The following is a 17983-nucleotide window of genomic DNA, read 5'->3' as shown; positions in this document are numbered from 1 at the left end:
AAACCCTGCCCATCCCCCTTCACTCCTTATCTCATTTTCCTGACTTCTTTCTCTCCAACCAAGCCACCTAGGTGTCCCTGGAGTAGATGAGGTTTTTTTTGTTTTGTTTTGTTTTTAAGATTTTATTTATTTGTTCATGAGAGACACACACACAGAGAGAGAGAGAGAGAGAGAGAGAGGCAGAGGCACAGGCAGAGGGAGAAGCAGGCTCCATGCAGGGAGCTCAATGTGGGACTGGATCCCGGGACTCCAGAATCATGCCCTGAACCGAAGGCAGACGCTCCGCCGCTGAGCCACCCAGGCGTCCCAGTAGATGAGTTTTTAATTGGAAATGGCAAATAAAAATTACATAGACCCAAGGTGGGTTCAAGGCAGACCTGACAGGCCACCAGCTGTGCACTGTTTCCAATTCCTTCCCTGGCCTCCTCTTTTAACTTTTCATTTTATTTATTGCTGTTTACTTCCATCTTTTTCATTTGTTGATTTGAATTTCTTTGCTTTCCTACCTCCTGTCTCTTTTTCATAAACTTAAACCACTGGCCTTTTCCTGATTTTCTTTTTTCTCATTAAAGTAACTCATCCTCATAGTGGTGTGTCGTAAGGGAATTAACCCTCAAAGCTAGTACATTCTGGATTTCTTATTCTTACTGTATAATATATCTTGGGGATTGCTTTTTTGTTTCATGTTTGTTTTTCTAGCTAAATGCGTAAGCTTTGAATGTATAGGGCAAAATCTTTCTTGGTAAAGGCAACACTGACCAAGACTTGGCTCTTGCCCTATATGTAGCCTGTTATTCCAGATGTACTCATCGACTCTTTGTAGATGTTGGCCCTGGCTCCACATTCCCCATGAAAGATTCCACAGTCCAGATAAATGATGAAATAGGCTGATGGGAGGAATGAGGCTCTATTTTGTATCGTTAGTTACCATGGATATTAGTAGTCTGTTTGGATTGCAGCTTGGTTGCCTTGTTTGTAGGGATCTGCGTATACATTGATTATTTTTGTTCAGTGGTATAATGGGTAAATGACAGAAAGTCCCTTTAAAGAAAATCCCTGTATGTTGTACTTTGAAGAGACAACTCCTAGAATGGTATTTTATCTTTTATCTTTTTCTTCTCCTCTGTTTCAGCTTGGATATATAAGTAGAGTGACAGCAGGAAAAGATAGCTATCTAGCTTTGGTGGACAAGAATGTTATGGGATATATTGCCAGTCTCCATGAGTTGGCTACCACGGAAAGACGGTTCTATGCAAAACTAAGTGACATCAAATCTCAGATTCTCAGGCCTCTTCTCAGTTTAGGTAAGTAGAACTTCTCCCCAGTTTCCTCAGTTATCAGGACTTTGATTTTATCTGTTCTTCCTGTGTCACGAATAAAAAAACCTTGAGTTATGGGTTTGTTCCTTTCTTTTCATTCTCTTATTTTTGTACACAGTCAGTTAACAACTTACAAACTGTTTCCACTTTGTCAGTAGCCCAGCTGCCCCTGAGTATTCTGCTCCCAGAGCTCTTTTTCCTTGTAGAAATAGGAAGTGGAGCTTTCAGAATATTCATGGCAGAGAATTAGAAACAGCTTTGGGAAAGTTGATCTAGGAGCTAGACTTCAAGACTCCCGGCCCCACTAGTCCTAAGATATCTTATGTTATACTACCTGAATTTTTTATTTTCTTTGTTCTGGTTACTAGAATTATATCAGAAGTTCATTTGGATTTACAAGTAGTCTCTTAAACTGTAGACAAGAGTTTTCAGGGTTTTGAACAATTCACATTACCATGAATTGGTTAAATCTGATTCCTTTTCTTAGCTGCAGTCAATAACAAAGAGGCATTGAAGATGAAAAGATAATACAGAGGAAATGGATTACAGTAGGTCTGCTGTCCAGATACACTAGATCCCTTGGGTTTCCAGGAGGTTAGATAGGAATACAAATGAAAGTGGGGGGAATAGCTATTGAAAATCAGATTTCACTATTTCAAAAAGTTTTATAGGTTTGGCCCTGCACATAGAAAATGGAGAGGACGTTTTTTTTTTCCTCTTTCCTGCATTCCTTGCCCATCCCCTGTGAGGACCTAGAATTCAGATCAATACTAGAATACTTAAATTCTGCCTTGCTAGTATGGCAGTTTTTCCACATTAGGTTGACACTGGCTTGTGTGGATCAGCCCATTTTTATAATAGGAAAACATTTATTTTTCAGATAACTAATTTATAGTCTTTCAGAATGTGACCCTTTGTAGGTTAGAGGCTGACTGCATTTATTTATTTATTTTTGTTTATTCTATTTTGTCTTATTTTTTTAAGTTTATTTTTCAGTGATTTCTACACCCAGCATGGGGCTCAGACTCATGACTTGGAGATCAGGAGTCGCATGCTCTTCCGACTGAACCAGCCAGGCGCCCCAGTTTGTTTATTTTAGCTTTTAATATGATTCACCTTTTTAAATGTTGTAGAGTGCCTATTCTATGAATTCTCCTCTAGTGGTGGGTCTAACACGACAGGAGATTGGCAGGGGAAAAGCAGCAATCCAAGCTGGAAGCTTCCTGAATTGCTCTGAAAGAGTGAAATTGTCCTTTTACCTGTCCTGATTTGTGATTTCCATGTTGTTCTTGCCTTGTCTGCTCATCAGCCTTACTGCTTCGAGGGAAGTCCTGGAAATTAGGAACTTTGGACTGGGAAAAAGCAAATAATCTCCTGGTGCCCCCTATAATTTTTAGAGCAATCTGGTCAGTCTGATTTGGGGATTGCCCTCTCTTCACTGAAGTGTTGGGCTTGTTCAGGGGTTAGTAGAGCTGAAATCAATACAAAAAGTTGAAAACGTTAACTAAAAAAGAACTACAAAAGTGAGTTTAATTCTTGGCTGTCACTTACCAGTTGTATGAAATTAGATAATTCACTTCCCTTCTTTTGGCTTCAGATTACTTAAAAATAGGAGGAGAGTTAGATTTGCTTAGTGGTTCTCAAATTAGGCTGGTTTCCAGAATTACTTGGAAAGCTTTTCTTCTGAATATATCCATCCTGTGATCTTAACCCTACCTTATTGAGTCAGAATCTATAGGATCCCTGTGCATGTATTTTTAACAAGTTTCTCAAATGACTGGATTCTATGATCTCTGAAGTTTCTTTGTTTAACATTGTGATTATTTGAGTTCCACGGTCAAGAGTATATCTCAACATGTTAAGTATTTTTGGAAAAGGGTAATTCATAATCTTGATCATAAGAAAGTATTCAGCTAATGAGTCTTCAGATTATATCATCATCATCATCACTTTGTTACAGAAAATTTGGGTACTGCAAGCACAGTCCAGCTGTTGCAGGAGGTGGCAAGCCGATTCAGCAAGCTGTGTTACCTAATTGGTCAGCATGGAGCCTCACTGAGCAGCTTCCTTCATGGGATAAAGGAAGCCAGGAGTTTGGTCATTCTGAAGCATGCAAGTCTCTTCTTGGATAGTTATACAGAGCAAGTATCCAGTCCCGTGTCATGTTCAATCTCTGCAGGGTTATTCTGCCAAGGAGAACAGCTCCTTAATCAGAAGAGACTAGATTAGGGACAGTGATATAAGGTAATATAAATTGCAAAGCAGTATTTTAATCTTAAGCCAACTATAGTTCTGCATTGCTAAAATTTTAGTTTTCTTTAAGTGGAAAAGAGGTTTAAAAATAATTCTGTTTCTGTAGTCTAGCAGAATGATTGATAATGTACTTAATTTACATAAAATATACTATAATAAATGTGGTTCTTTAGAGAACAATTTTGCTTAAGTAAATTATACTAAAATTAGAAGAAGTAACGAAGCCAATTACTTTAAGACCAACTGCTAATTGTAAATATGGAGCTGTTCCACTGTCTTGTTTTTTATTGTTATGTAACTGGAGGATTTAAAGACCATACTATCTTCAAAATAATATTTCCTTAATAAAATCTAGGATGAGTTATTCAGTGTTCTTTTGATGTTTTTCAAGTAACATATCCTATGTGTATTTAATTTAAATATTTTTCACTTTTTACTAATTTGTATTTTGATATTATGATGAGAGGCATAATTTGTTATTTTAATAAGTATTAAAATATCATTAATGCTGTTGATCTGAAGTGAAAGTTTTATTCTTTATTAGTATCTTCATCCATCTAGCAAATATCTGCTGAGTATCCACTAAATGCCAGGCACTGTGTAGAGCTCTAAGATCATGCAGCCACAATGGGAAGCCAGTGAAAAGAAGTTCATGTTCTTTTTTTTTTTTTTTTTAAGATTTTATTTATTTATTCATGAGAGACAGAGCAGGAGAGAGAGAGAGAGGCAGAGGCAGAGTGAGAAGCAGACTCCTTCAGAGCAGGGACCCCGATGTGAGGCTTGATCCCAGGATCCTAGAATCACAACCTGAGCTGAAGGCAGGCACTTTACCAACTGAGCCACCCAGGCACCCCAGGAGTTCATGTTCTATTGGTGTTTTGTTTAGGTTATTTTTACTATAAGTGATGGTGTTTATTATTAAAAATTATACAAATAGAATAGTCAAAAAGATATTTAAAGTTGCCCATAATCCTACCACTAGATATAACCATTATTATTAATCGCAGTGTACTTTTCAGACTTACTTACGCAGATATTTGCATGTGATTTTAATTGTAAGCAAATTAAATACATTTGAAGCTGTTGTCTGAGAGGAAATACCCTAAAGTCTTTTAACTCATATTTCAGACATGAAAAATAACATTATTTGATACCAATTTACCTTTGGGGTGGGGGGACAGAGGAAGAGCCAAGAATCTTAACAGACTCTATGCCGAGCGTGTAGCCCAATGCAGGGCTCAGTCTCATGATTCTAAAATCATGACCTGAGCTGAATTCAAGAGTTGGCTGCTTAACCAACTGACTGAGCCACTCAGGCAACCTTAATTTTTTTTTTAACTAGATTTTGTTTCAGCTCTTACTACTATAATTCTTTTTTGTCTTATTTCACTTTTTTTTTTTTTTTTTTTTGCCTTTTGTTCTCTGATATTTCAGACCTTAGAAATGCTTTCATTTTGGTATCTTGGACTGTTTTTTAATGTGATTTATTCACATAGGTTAGGCAAATAAAAAATCTTGTGTTTATGAATTTTAAAAGTTATTTTTAATTTTGGTAAAATACACGTAACATCCAATTTACCATCAGGACCATTTTTAAGTGTACAGTACGTACCTTGGGCTATTTGGTATAGGAATTTGCCTTCTCTCCAAGTCGATTGATTACATTTTGCCATTCTGGGCATATGGTAGAAATGTACATGACTCAAAATAGTATAACAAGACATTCTCTAGCAATAGATCAAAACTTAACCAACATTTCCTAATAGTTTCACCCGACTTCTTTAAACATATTTTCTTCCCTTCTCTATTGTTTATTTCTGAACACTTAATTTTCATTAAAAATCCAACAATTTTGGGCAGCCCAGGTGGCTCAGTGTTTTATGCCCAGGTCGTGGTCCTGGAGACCCAGGATCAAGTCCTGCGTCCGGCTCCCTGCATGGAGCCACCTTCTCCCTTTGCCTGTGTCTCTGCCTCTCTGTGTCTCTGTTTCTCATGAATAAATAAAATCTTTAGAAATTAACAATTTTAATTATATTTTCTCGAGCTTGTAAGTTGCCAAAGTAAAATATACCAAGCAAATTCTAGCACCTTCTGCATAATTTTAGTTGTATTTTAAATTTACAATTAAATCAACATCTTTACTAAAATGATTTCCTCCTCCTGATTATTGTGATTATCATATCACATAATCTGCCCTTCTTTTTAGTCAAATCAGTTCATGAATGTTGACATCACAAAAGTTCTGAAACTTACTGGTGAGACACCAAGAAGTACCTGCTCCAGATGTTTCTTATGTAAATTTGTTCTTCAGAATTTTCATTTAACGCTAACGTGCATGTGTTTTCTCTTTTGCTCAAGGTATTGCACATCTATTACAAATTTCCTGGTTATGGGAGGATTCCAACTTCTTGCTAAGCCTGCCATGTAAGTAAATATATACCTTCCCATTATTACTCTAACAACCAAAGATCGTATTTTATAGTGTTCTGTGTGTTTAAGTGCCCAGGAAAAGCTTTGGCTTAGTCATTTTATCAAATGAATCAAAATGTAGACTTTCACTAAACTCTTAAAAAAGACAGATGTTATTGGCCCCCAGTTATCATTGGAAGTGTAGATATGATGTTGAAAAGATCACAAGATCTGGGTCTTTCTTTATTATCCCTGAGATGTTGGACAACTCTCTTTACCAAATTGAGGCTAATTTTTTTTCATCTGAAAAATGGGAATGCTTTTTCTGTGGTTGTGAGGAACAAATAACGTATATAATGTTATAGAGAAAAACACAAAGTATTGTACCAATATAAAGATTTTGTATTTAGCTTCTGGATAATAAATATAAAAGCCCCTTATATGAGGCTAATCATTCTGAACTATGTAGATTCTCATCAAGTGTTGACCTAGAGACAAAGGCAAGTTTAAAACATTGTTTTATTTTATTTTAATTTTAATTTAATTTTATTTTTTAAAGATTCTATTTATTTATTTGTGAGGGACACAGAGAAGCAGAGACATAGGCAGAGGGAGAAGCAGCCCAATGTGGAACTCTGGACTTGATCCCAGGATGACGGGATCACGACCTTAGCCAAAGGCAACGCTCAACTGCTGAGCCACCCAGGTGCTCCACAGTTATATTTTAATAGTAAACATATCAAATATGTATTCACAACCCAGATTTTATAGATGTTAATGTTTTTCCATGTTTGCTTTTGATCTTATATCCTAATAGAGTAATAACATCCTTGTCTCAGTTCTGATCTTAACGGGAATAGTTTTGGTATTTCTTCATTAAAGATAATTGCCTTAGGTTTTTGGTAAACATCATTTATAGAGTTAAAAGCTTCCCTTCTTAAAAAGGGTGGGGGAAGATTCCTTTCTATTCCTGAAAGTTGAAGAGTAATTGATTTTTTTAATGGTGACTATCCTTGAGTTCCCAGGATAAATTCAGTGGTCTGTCTTAGTTTTTCAGTACATTGCTGGATTCAATTTGCTAATATTGTAAGATTTTTACATCTAAATGAATGTGAGGTTTTCCTTCTCTTTTGAACTTGAAGTTTTGGTAAGAAAATTGCACTAGCAATTATAAAGTGAGTATGGGAACTTTATATTTTCTGGAATAGTTTGCAAGAGATAGGGAATATCTGTACTTTGTGATTTTGTAGAATTTGTAAAAACGTATGGCTTTTGTGGGGGCATTTCTGTAGGGAGTTTTTAAACTACTGAATTTCTTTAATGAATAGATCTATTCAGGTCTTTATTTCTTCTTATGGCTTTAATTATTTGTATTTTTCTGGAAAATTATTCATCGCATTCAAGTTGTCAAATTTATTAGCATGATATTGCTACCATTGTCTTTTTTTTTTTTTTGCTACCATTGTCTTAAGATGTTTTTACCTCCATAAGAACTCTAGTGGTACCCCCTATTTTTCATTCCTCTTATTTATTTGAGTCTTTTTTCTTTTTATCTTAGTCAATTTTGTCATCAGTTTACCCTTTTTAATTTTCTTTTCAAGATTAAGCTTTAGTTATTCCTTTGCTTTCTTTGTTTTCTATTTCATTAACTTCTGACTTTTTAAAAACGATTTTAGGGCAGCCTGGGTGGCTCAGTGGTTTAGCGCCGCCTTCAGCCCAGGGCATGATCCTGGAGACCTGGGATCGAGTCCCACGTCGGGCTCCCTACATGGAGCTTGCTTCTCCCTCTGCCTGTGTCTCTGCCTCTCTCTCTATCTCTGTGTCTGTCATGAATAAATAAATAAAATCTTAAAAAATAATTTTATATCTATATATTATATTGACTAAAAAAAGCTTATTTAGCCTTCAGTGTTAGAGAAATGCTAAATCTTGCCCCCCCCCCCCCCCCCCCGGAGAAAATGACTGCAGCCAAACCAGTAATTAAGTGAAGAAAAAAAATGAATGGTTATTTTTTTTTTATGAATGGTTATTTTTGCAAATAGTAATGCTTGAAGAAAAACAGGTTTATTGTAGGAAGATACAAAAGTAGGTGGAGATTTGTGGAAATATAAAAATGAGGAGGTTTCTGGGCTTCTTGAAGGACAATGAAAGTTGCTGACCCTGATGCCTTATTTTGTTTTACTTTTTTGTTACCCTTCCTCTAGTATTTCAGAGTTGAGTCCACAGTACTCAGGAATTGACTTGACTCCTTGTTAGAGCAGCTAAAGCAGATGACATAAGCTTGCTAGAGCAATTAATGAACAATGAGTGACTTTAAGCTAAGGAAGCAATATTAAGTCTGGATTTGGGCAGCATTTCCCAAGCTGTGGTTCATGAACCCCAGGGTTTTACATATTTAAAAAGCAATAATAACCTCTTTATAGCTTCTATTTACAAAGTCAGTATTTTAAATTATTTAGTATTTATTTAAAAGGAGAACTTCTAGAGTATAGCTGGCCAGCCATCATGGCAGTTGGTCTTGGATGTTGATACACAAGCTCTCATCACTCAGCTGGTTTATTATTTGGCTCCTTAACTCATGCTAGCCTAGTGGCTTGATCATCACATAGGTTTGTAAAAAAAAAAAATATTGTGGTAACATATACATACCATAGTATTTATCATTTTAAACATTCCTAAGTGTATAATTCTGTGGCACCAAGAACATTCATGTTGTATAAACCATTACCACTATTTATACACAAAACTTTTAAAAATCATCCCCAACAAAAACTCTTTCTCTACCCATTAAGCAGTAACTTCTTTCTTCTCCTAACCCTAGCTCCTGGTAACCTCTGTTCTACTTCTGTCTTTATGAATTTGCCTATTCTAGGTACCTCACATAAGTGAAATCATATAGTATTTGTCTTTCTGTATCTAGTTTATTTCCCTGAGTGTAATATTTTCAAGGTAGCGTATACCAAAATTGCATAGCTGAATGCATTATTCCATTATATATATAGTCTACATTTTGTTTATCCATTCATCTGTTGATGGACACTTGGGTTGTTTCTACCTTTAATATATCAATGTTTGAGTAACAAATACAAATGTAACCATGTAAGGAAGAGCAGTATTGCCACTTTTAGATTAAAACTCCCACAAGAAGATAAGCAGAACATCCCTGGTTCAGTTTTCCTGAGAATATACAAGGGCCTTTTTGGGAAAGTCCACAGGCAAAGACATGAGTGAGTTCTGAAAAGTAATAGGACTTAAAAGAGTTGGAACATTTCTGGTGTAGTACCGCGTATCCAGAAGAAATGTGGTTATAGCGACTATGTGTTCAGCCTCTACTATTTCAATCTCTCAGGAGTAGGTTAAAGCAGAACACTTCTGTGGAGTTAAATGAGTGTCCTTAGCTGATCTCAGCAGTAGAACATGTAGGAGAAAATAGGAACATCCACACAAGCCAAATATAAATAAAAATCTGGGTCATGTTCCCCAGGGCACTCTCTCTCAGATCTTTTAATTGCATTATAAATCCAATTTGTGCTATTGAACTTTTGGGTTCCTGGAAATTATTACGTATTTTCCATTCCAAGATAGTATTTCATAATTTCTGAGTTAAATATTTCTTTATTCTGTAGTTTTCTAAGGAATTATAAAATGATTCATTCTTGCTTATAGTCTTGTGTGGCATTGTCTTATTTGAAGCCTTGTAGGTAAGAATTATAATGTAATGCTTTTTAAGTTCTCAGGGTAGTACCTGGCATATAATTATTGTTTACGAAGGGACAGATAATTATTATTCTATCCCACCAACTCTTAATTACTTTCACATGTTTTATCTTCTTTTACATTTTTTAAGTATTTTCGTCTGATCATAGTCTCAGTGGGTTATTGATCACCATTAAGATTTGCAATAAAATTATAGTAATGAACTTATATAAAACTGAATATAAAAACTAAATGTTGGCTTCAGCTTAAAATGTTTTTGATGATCTCAGCATTGAAATCTTCACATAGGATTAGCTTTACTGTTTCCTGTTAATTGTAGTACTGCAGCTTTTCATTACTCTCTTGTAATAAATTCTTATTAGGTGAAGGAAAGAAAGAAATGAGAAGTATTTTAATATTACATGCCAGTTGTGTTGGAGTGAAGAGCTTTGTTTCTCTCCAAATTTTTCTGTTTAGTACAGCTGAGTAGAGCAATTAGTCTTGCCATTTATTGCTGTGACTTTTGGCTTGGAAATTAACAGGTAATGGTGTCAGCTGGATTCCAGTTATTCCCTGAAACTCTGGGATTCATGATTCATTTCCTAGAATTTAAGGCACGGTTTATGATTAACCATCTCTTACTATTGCTACCATATGCTACTTCTTTATATGCAGAAATCCTATTTTATAAACAAGGAAATTCTTTTAATTGTATGCCTTATTTCATTGCATTTATTATCTACTTTGATAGCATCAAAAATGTGCATTCTGAAAAAAGTAATATCTATCTAGTGCAATATATCTATTGAATATCATGCATTTGTCAATATCAAAAAGACTAACAAAATCTCTTTTTGTCCTCTATCTCTAGTGATTTCCTAAATAAAAACCAGGAGCTATTACAAGATTTATCAGAAGTAAATGATGAAAACACCCAATTGATGGAAATACTGAATACTCTGTTTTTCTTGCCAATCAGACGACTTCATAATTATGCAAAAGTTTTGCTAAAGCTTGCTACTTGTTTTGAAGTGGTAAGCTCCCATAAATATCTCATTTGGACTCTTGGGAAGCCAAGGATTATAGTTGTTTGGATTATACTACTACCTCAAGATCTCAAACTCCACTAATTTACTGTTTATATGTGTCTAATTAAATTATTTTTCTTCAAGAAAATGAAAGTTTGTAGGTAAATCTACTTCTCTTTGCTTTTGATTTAGTTTTTTCTTGAATTTTATCAAGATTAGTTGTATTCATTTTATGAAAAAACTGTCTAAAGTTGAGACCCGGTTATGCTACTTACTTAATACTTGTCAAAGTTTATTGAATCAAAGTTACACAGAGCTCCTTCAAACCCTGGCTTTCTGTATAATGAGATATGTATGTGTAAGGCAGTGGAGTTACCACCTGGCCAAGACTCATGATAGACTCATGCCAGGTATTCAGGTCACCTTAGCATATGCTATGAGAAATCACAGTGTTACAGGATTTTCTCAAATGTTAAGTGGTCCACTTTCTATATAAAATTAGTTAGGTGGAGGCCCAGAAAATTAGTACCATTCTGGGATATGAGTGTATGTAAACTAGTCCTGAGACATTTACCTTTGAAATTGTACTAAAACATATAGTTCATTTTGTTCCCACTCTGAAGGGCTCCAGAGAAACCATAATAATTCTAGGGTCTCTCCTATTTTAGAATCTTTTAAATGATGGAACTTACCTCCTTATTTGGACAGATTGCAGTCTCCAGAGTGACCCAGGAACTGATGTGGGCTTTTTATGTTTGATTTTACTGTGGTCTCATAGACCTTTTCTTTAGTCTGATTTCAATTTAACTCAAACTGATGTAGTTTTAGCAATGAAGGTTTGAGCTATACAAATAACTCAATGAGACGGAAATGTCATCTCAGTGTCTCCTCAATCAAAGGTCTTCCCTCCTAGACCAACTTAGAACTTTCAGAGAATCTGATATTGCAGTGTTTCTAGTCTGAAGGGTCCTAATTCTGTGTAAAAAAACAGACTCTTTAGCTTGGCATTTAAGGCCCATTATAGTATGATACCCTCTTTTGTTTCTAGCCTTACCTATTACCTTGTGTCTTACATGTTAGTTCAGATCCCTGGATATACATGTTTTTATTTCCTTCATGAGATACTCTACCGCCATCCTAATTATGGAAAAATTTCAAGGCCTGGGTCAAAAGTCATTTTATCATTAAAATGAAGCCCTCTCTGACTATACCATATTCCCTCCTCTTCTCATCTTTGAAAAATTAGTGACTCTTTTCTCTGCGCTTTGTTAGTATTGTCTTTCTCCATTATTCTCTTATCATGATCCCCAGGACTGGGGATAAAAATCATCTGTGGAAATTTTTTCAAAATACATGGTCATGTTCCAACACTGTAAATTGTTATGTACTAAGTCTCAGGTATATCTCAGACATCATACATACATATAAATTTCTCGAGATAAAAATAATACCTAATATTTACTAAATGCATTCCATGTGCCAGGTACTAAGCATGTTATATGTATGTATTTAACCCTCAGGTCAACCCTGCAAAATAGATATTATTATGATCCCCTTTCTACAGATGAAAGAGTTGAGGCACGATTGAGAATTGGTCAAGCTAAAACTTATATTCAAGGGCTCCAGAGTCTGTTCTTTTAACCACTTTATATTGTCTTTTCTGATAGATAGCCTATTAACAAAACCCATTGCATTATTCGGGCATGTTGTATGTTTTTCTCTTTTCTGCCTTGTTTTAAGCTCCCAGAAGACAAAGATTGTGCCTTACTTATTTTTTTATCCCTGACACTCAGCAGAATATTCTGTACATAGTACATTAAATGTTTTTTAATGAATGGAAAAAATGAGTATGAATCACTAAGAATTGTGGAATATAAAGTAATTACTCTTGAATGTGAGGGATCATCCTTTCGTTTCACCATCTGCTCACTTTCCTCCTAGCATAATAATAATAACCTATTCCCCGGTTGGTTCTCCAGACTTGGTCCACAAATCTCTGGGGATTCTAAAGACCCTTTCAGAGGGCTCACAAAATCAAACTGTTTTCAGGACAATATTAAGACATTTGCTTTTCCATGGTATGTCTTTTGCACCAATTTGCAAAAGTAAAGATGGACAAACCTGCTGGCTCCTTAGCATGAATCAAGGCGGTGGCACCAAACTATACTCACGGTCATTGTGTTCTTTGCTGCCCTGCACTTGCAGTTAAAAAACAAAATAAGTAAAAATATGCTGATTTAACTTAGAAATTCTTTTGATGACACAGCAAAAATTGTTAATTTTATTTAACTTCAACCACTGAGTATACTTTTTTTTTTTTAGGTATAATTGACATGTTACATTATATTATTTTCAAGTGTTGAACCTAATAGATGTATATATTGTGATATGATCACCCAGAATAAATCTTGTTATCATCCATCACTACACATAGAAGTATATATCTTTTTAATATTCGGTGTGATGAAATGGAAGTACACAAAGTAGCTCTGCCGCATACTAAAGTATGGAGGTTTTTCAAGAAAAAGCATAAGATTACTATTGTTTGGGTTGAGAGCTACTTTTTTTTTTTAACTTGAAACAACAATTGACACATAACCATGTTTATTCATATTTGAGTATTAGGCAGATATTTTCTCAAAAATGAGTAAATGAACCTATCACTTCAAAGAGAACAACTGACAGTATTTGTTGCCAATGATAAAATCTGAACTCTGAAGCAAAACAGTAAAATGTGGGAAACATGTATGTATCACTGTTGAGTTTGGTGGTTTCCCAGTACTTAACAACTTTTTCCTGATGAGATTGGTGATAATATTAACATGGAGCTTTTGATGGTGTATAATAAGATGTATCAACATTTGGAAGGTCTGTATAACTACATGAACCAGTATTTTTCCAGATATCTAATCCACATGCAGAGGTAAAAGATCTATTCAAAGTGTAAGATAGACTGGTGGATTTAATGTAATGGAGTACAAAAGTTTGATTAATGTAATTTCAGATTCCACATTTCAGCTACTTTTAAGAATCTACCACTTAAGAACTTTTGGTTTAGTTTCAAAGAATATTCACTATTATTTGAAATGGCTATTAGAATAATCCTTCCTTTCCAATTATGTATCTTTATATAGCAAGAATTTCTGCATATATTTCAACCAACAGATTATATGCAAGAGATTTGAAAAACTATAGAACCATGCTACTTTTCATATGAAGCATTTTGTTATTTTGGAAAATAAAGTTATTTTTCATTTAAACTATTATTGTATTTGAAGTGAGTTAATAAGGATTTTATTTTTCAACTTTATTTTCTAATATGGGCAAATATCAATAGATAAACCCACATAAGTAAACATAGGCCAAACATTTGAGAATTCCTACCCTATCATGAGTTTTCTCCTGCTTTCGTCACTGAAAACTGCCAGTGTTTGTTTCTTTCCCCTGGAGTTATTCCTCTGTTTTATATGTACGTGTATATACTAGAATTTTTTGGAACCAATCTTCTTTCTGCTCAGCCCCCTCTAGTGTACCATGTCTTTCTTCATTTGGATTTCTTCCCTAAATTTAATATTGTGTATCTATACCACACTGAGGCTACAGATTCTGGACAATAGTTTTATATTCTTTTTTCTCCCCCGCTTCCTTAATTATTGGCTTTCAGACATCTCCAGAATACCAGAAACTGCAGGATTCCAGTTCTTGTTATGAGTGTCTTGCTCTCCATCTCGGCAGGAAAAGGAAGGAAGCTGAATACACACTGGGCTTCTGGAAGACCTTTCCTGGGAAAATGACGGTAAACCATGCCAATAGTCATTACCCCAGCAAACAGCAGGCATATCCATAACAACTGTCATAATTTTCTCTATTCCTCATTTGTTTGTTTATTTATTTATTTATTTTCCTCATTTGTTTATGATAATGCTTTTAATGAGCCCTTTTCTAAGGGTGGTCTAAGGACCACACAATAGATGCTCTAAATCTCAACACCTACCCTCGTTTCTAGGAATCCTCCGAACACATACCACCTTTTGTTCATTTCTGTCTTTTTCTTAATTTCCTTTCAGTGCTTTCATTAAATGTTCAGATCCTATCTAACTTTAGTTTTAACACCAAGCTAAGCTATGAGCAACAAATTCTCCTAAACATGATTTGTTGCCTTTTTTCATTTTCTCTTTGCATGTTAAGATAATTCTCATGGTTCAGTTATGTATCTGTTTTCAATTCTAGGATTCCTTGAGGAAGCCAGAGCGTCGACTGCTCTGTGAAAGCAGTAACCGGGCCCTATCTCTGCAGCATGCTGGGAGGTTTTCTGTGAATTGGTTCATTCTCTTTAATGATGCCCTAGTCCATGCCCAGGTATGCCAGATTTCTAACCTTTACTTAGTGAATTAAACCATTCGTTTATGTTAAAAATATTGTGATTTTGCCAAAATTATTAAATAAAAGAGAATATTTAGTTTACATTTGTGGTATGGATCAAATTTCAGGGAGCTTTTCTGGTTTCCAGATTGAAAGTGAATATGAGCCATGTGAAGGGTCCTTGTAGCAGAGATGGCAAGACTCACTGGGATTAGCTATGTTATGGGGACTGTGTGATTGAGATGGTGGCACCCATGTGGATTTAACCATTTGAAAGGGATTATATATTGTAGTAGAGACCCTAGGGCCCACATGAGCTTTCTCAGATGTGTCTTCACGTTCTTTCTTTCAGTTCTCCACACATCATGTTTTCCCTTTGGCCACACTATGGGCAGAGCCACTTTCTGAAGAAGCTGGTGGTGTGTAAGTGTGTCCCCCTTCCCTGACCCTCACCCTAATTTTCTCCCTGTGCTATGTAGGTAGTTTCCTTAGATGTGAAAAAAAGCTCAGGAGATCTCCACATTCTGCATAATGAGGCTCATCTTCACAGCCTCTAGATAGTAAAATGGACTGTTGTGAAGATCATGGCTGATCATGATAAGTGGTGGAGGGCTGGCTTCTTCATTGCTCACATCCACATGAAACTGTGTCCTTTCTGTCTCCTACTCTGAGAACCAAACCTAGAACATGTCTACATTTATAATTAATTGACTTCTGCTCCTCTTGAAATAAACAAGTTACTTTTCATATTTGAGGAGTGATACTATAATGACATGTTGTCATACCTACTGATATTTATTCTGTGACTGTTTTAGGAATGGCTTAAAGATAACTACACCTGAGGAGCAGTTCACTCTCATTTCATCAACACCCCAGGAAAAGGTTAGTCCATTATGATATATATATATATTTATTTATTTTTTGGCCTGGCTACTCATATCTCTTATGCTAGGAAAGAAAAGATAAAAATTGTTTTTGCTTGGCTAATGATCCATAATTATGTCTGGTAAGTATTAAACCAAGACTATGGATTTGGTTTGTTTTTTTAAAATATGATATAGTTTTAAACGTACAGAAGGGAATTCCAAGAGCCAGTCAGCATTAGTCAATAAGAAAAGCATTAGGAGACGGAAAAATTATTCACAGCAAGGAAAGCTATCAGGATTTAAAGCAGTGCTTGATGAGTTGTTGCCTTAGGCTTATTGACATTTACTTTTTGTTCCTAGACTAAGTGGCTTCGGGCTATAAGCCAAGCTGTGGATCAGGCTTTGAGGGGGACATCTGATCTTCCACCTTATGGAAGTGGCAGCAGTATTCAGAGGCAGGAACCACCTATTTCACGCAGTGCCAAGTATACTTTCTATAAGGATCCTCGCCTAAAAGATGCAACCTATGATGGACGCTGGCTTTCAGGGAAGCCTCATGGCAGGTGAAAATGTTTAAAATTTATGTGTGGGATCTGATTCAATACTGAAAAAGTATTGGTTATCTGAAACATTCATTGATCTGTATTATTTTTTTGCTTATGCATTCCAGAGGGGTTTTGAAGTGGCCTGATGGAAAGATGTATTCTGGCATGTTCAGGAATGGCTTGGAAGATGGGTAAGAAGATTGTGTAAAACATAAGAGTAAACTCAGCTTTAGCCCCTGATGACATTATTATGTATTGAGAGTTATTTTCCAAACAAACAGATTTTTGTTTTTTTTTTTTTTTTTTTAGAAATGCATGCAGTGTACTAGGGCTTGCAGTGCAGGTGTGTGATCATGAAGAGGGTTGGGAATGTAGGATGCAGCCCTGATTTACCTAGAGTGAATCTTTTACCTTGATAACCTTGTGACCTCAAGTGACACAGCCCTTCTGTATGTTAAAATGGGACTGTTTTCTTTCCATTTCTCAGTGGTGAAGAACCTGGGGTAATATTGATGGTGAACTGGTGAGATAATAGTGTCCTTTTACACAAAGGACATAGAAAAATTTTCCTTTCAGTAGTGTTAAGTCATCTTTAATTTCTGTGATATGCTAAAGGAGAATTCTTCTAGACAATATATTATCCTAATGGTACTCAAGTGACGTTACTTTTGTATAAAGTTGTCATGTTTTCTAATACTGTAAAAATATTTCCACGATAAACTTACACCAACGAAGTATTTTGTGTCATTTTAGAGAAGTAATTTATTTTACTATATGAAAATTATTATTATATAAATTTGATAGATGATTTGTGTATGTGATGATGTAAATTTTTATGATGTCTTTTAATGGAATTTTAGAATGAGAGGAGACTTTAGATAATCTCATTACCCTGCCATACATGGATGAGAGAGCTGGGTACTGGCACTTATCCAAGGTGATGTAGCTAATTAGTAGCAGAGAGGCTTAGGACACAAGTTTTCTGATTTTCATTGAAGTTGGGGTGAAACATGTAATCACTGTGAAGTGAGATTGAGGCCCCACTGCTCTAAATTTACCTGATAGCTTAGGTAATAGATACAGTTGAAACCAAGACCCCATGTGCCCCTTTCCTCCATAGGTAATCTTTTTCTGTTCTCCTTGTTAAAATGTTTATAAGTGCATATACATTTACTTTACTACTTTACTATAGGAAAGGTGAATATGTCCAGAATGCATCTTCTCATGTCTTTTATTCTCCTTGGTAGATATGGAGAATACAGAATCCCAAACAAAGCATTGAACAAAGAAGACCATTATGTAGGCCATTGGAAAGAAGGAAAAATGTGCGGTCAAGGAGTCTATAGGTAATAACTTTGGAAAGGTTGTTGGACTGGCATTGCTTTTTCAAAGAATCACATAAACTTAAATGTTTGTGTAATCAAAATTTTCAAGGAGCAAGTAAATTTTACTTACTCCCTTTATGACTAAAACTGTATAGAAAGTCTTCTTATAAAGGTAACTTT

The 17983-nt window shown here is 35.4% G+C and overlaps 1 protein-coding gene across 1 annotated transcript in view; it reads left to right on the top strand.

Moving 5' to 3' along the window:
• The window catches only part of ALS2 (alsin Rho guanine nucleotide exchange factor ALS2), a 70081-nt gene that overhangs the window by 31164 nt on the left and 20934 nt on the right, over window positions 1–17983 (top strand). The window contains 11 exon segments of the mRNA XM_055345262.1: window positions 1133–1304; window positions 3280–3460; window positions 5931–5996; window positions 10549–10711; window positions 14370–14501; window positions 14936–15064; window positions 15420–15490; window positions 15883–15949; window positions 16294–16496; window positions 16604–16669; window positions 17726–17824. Coding sequence (XP_055201237.1) covers window positions 1133–1304; window positions 3280–3460; window positions 5931–5996; window positions 10549–10711; window positions 14370–14501; window positions 14936–15064; window positions 15420–15490; window positions 15883–15949; window positions 16294–16496; window positions 16604–16669; window positions 17726–17824 — 1349 coding nt within the window.

Source organism: Nyctereutes procyonoides, unplaced genomic scaffold, assembly GCF_905146905.1.
Source record: "Nyctereutes procyonoides isolate TBG_1078 unplaced genomic scaffold, NYPRO_anot_genome, whole genome shotgun sequence".
Taxonomy (NCBI): Eukaryota; Metazoa; Chordata; class Mammalia; order Carnivora; family Canidae; genus Nyctereutes; species Nyctereutes procyonoides.
This window is presented reverse-complemented; position numbering and strand designations above follow the sequence as displayed.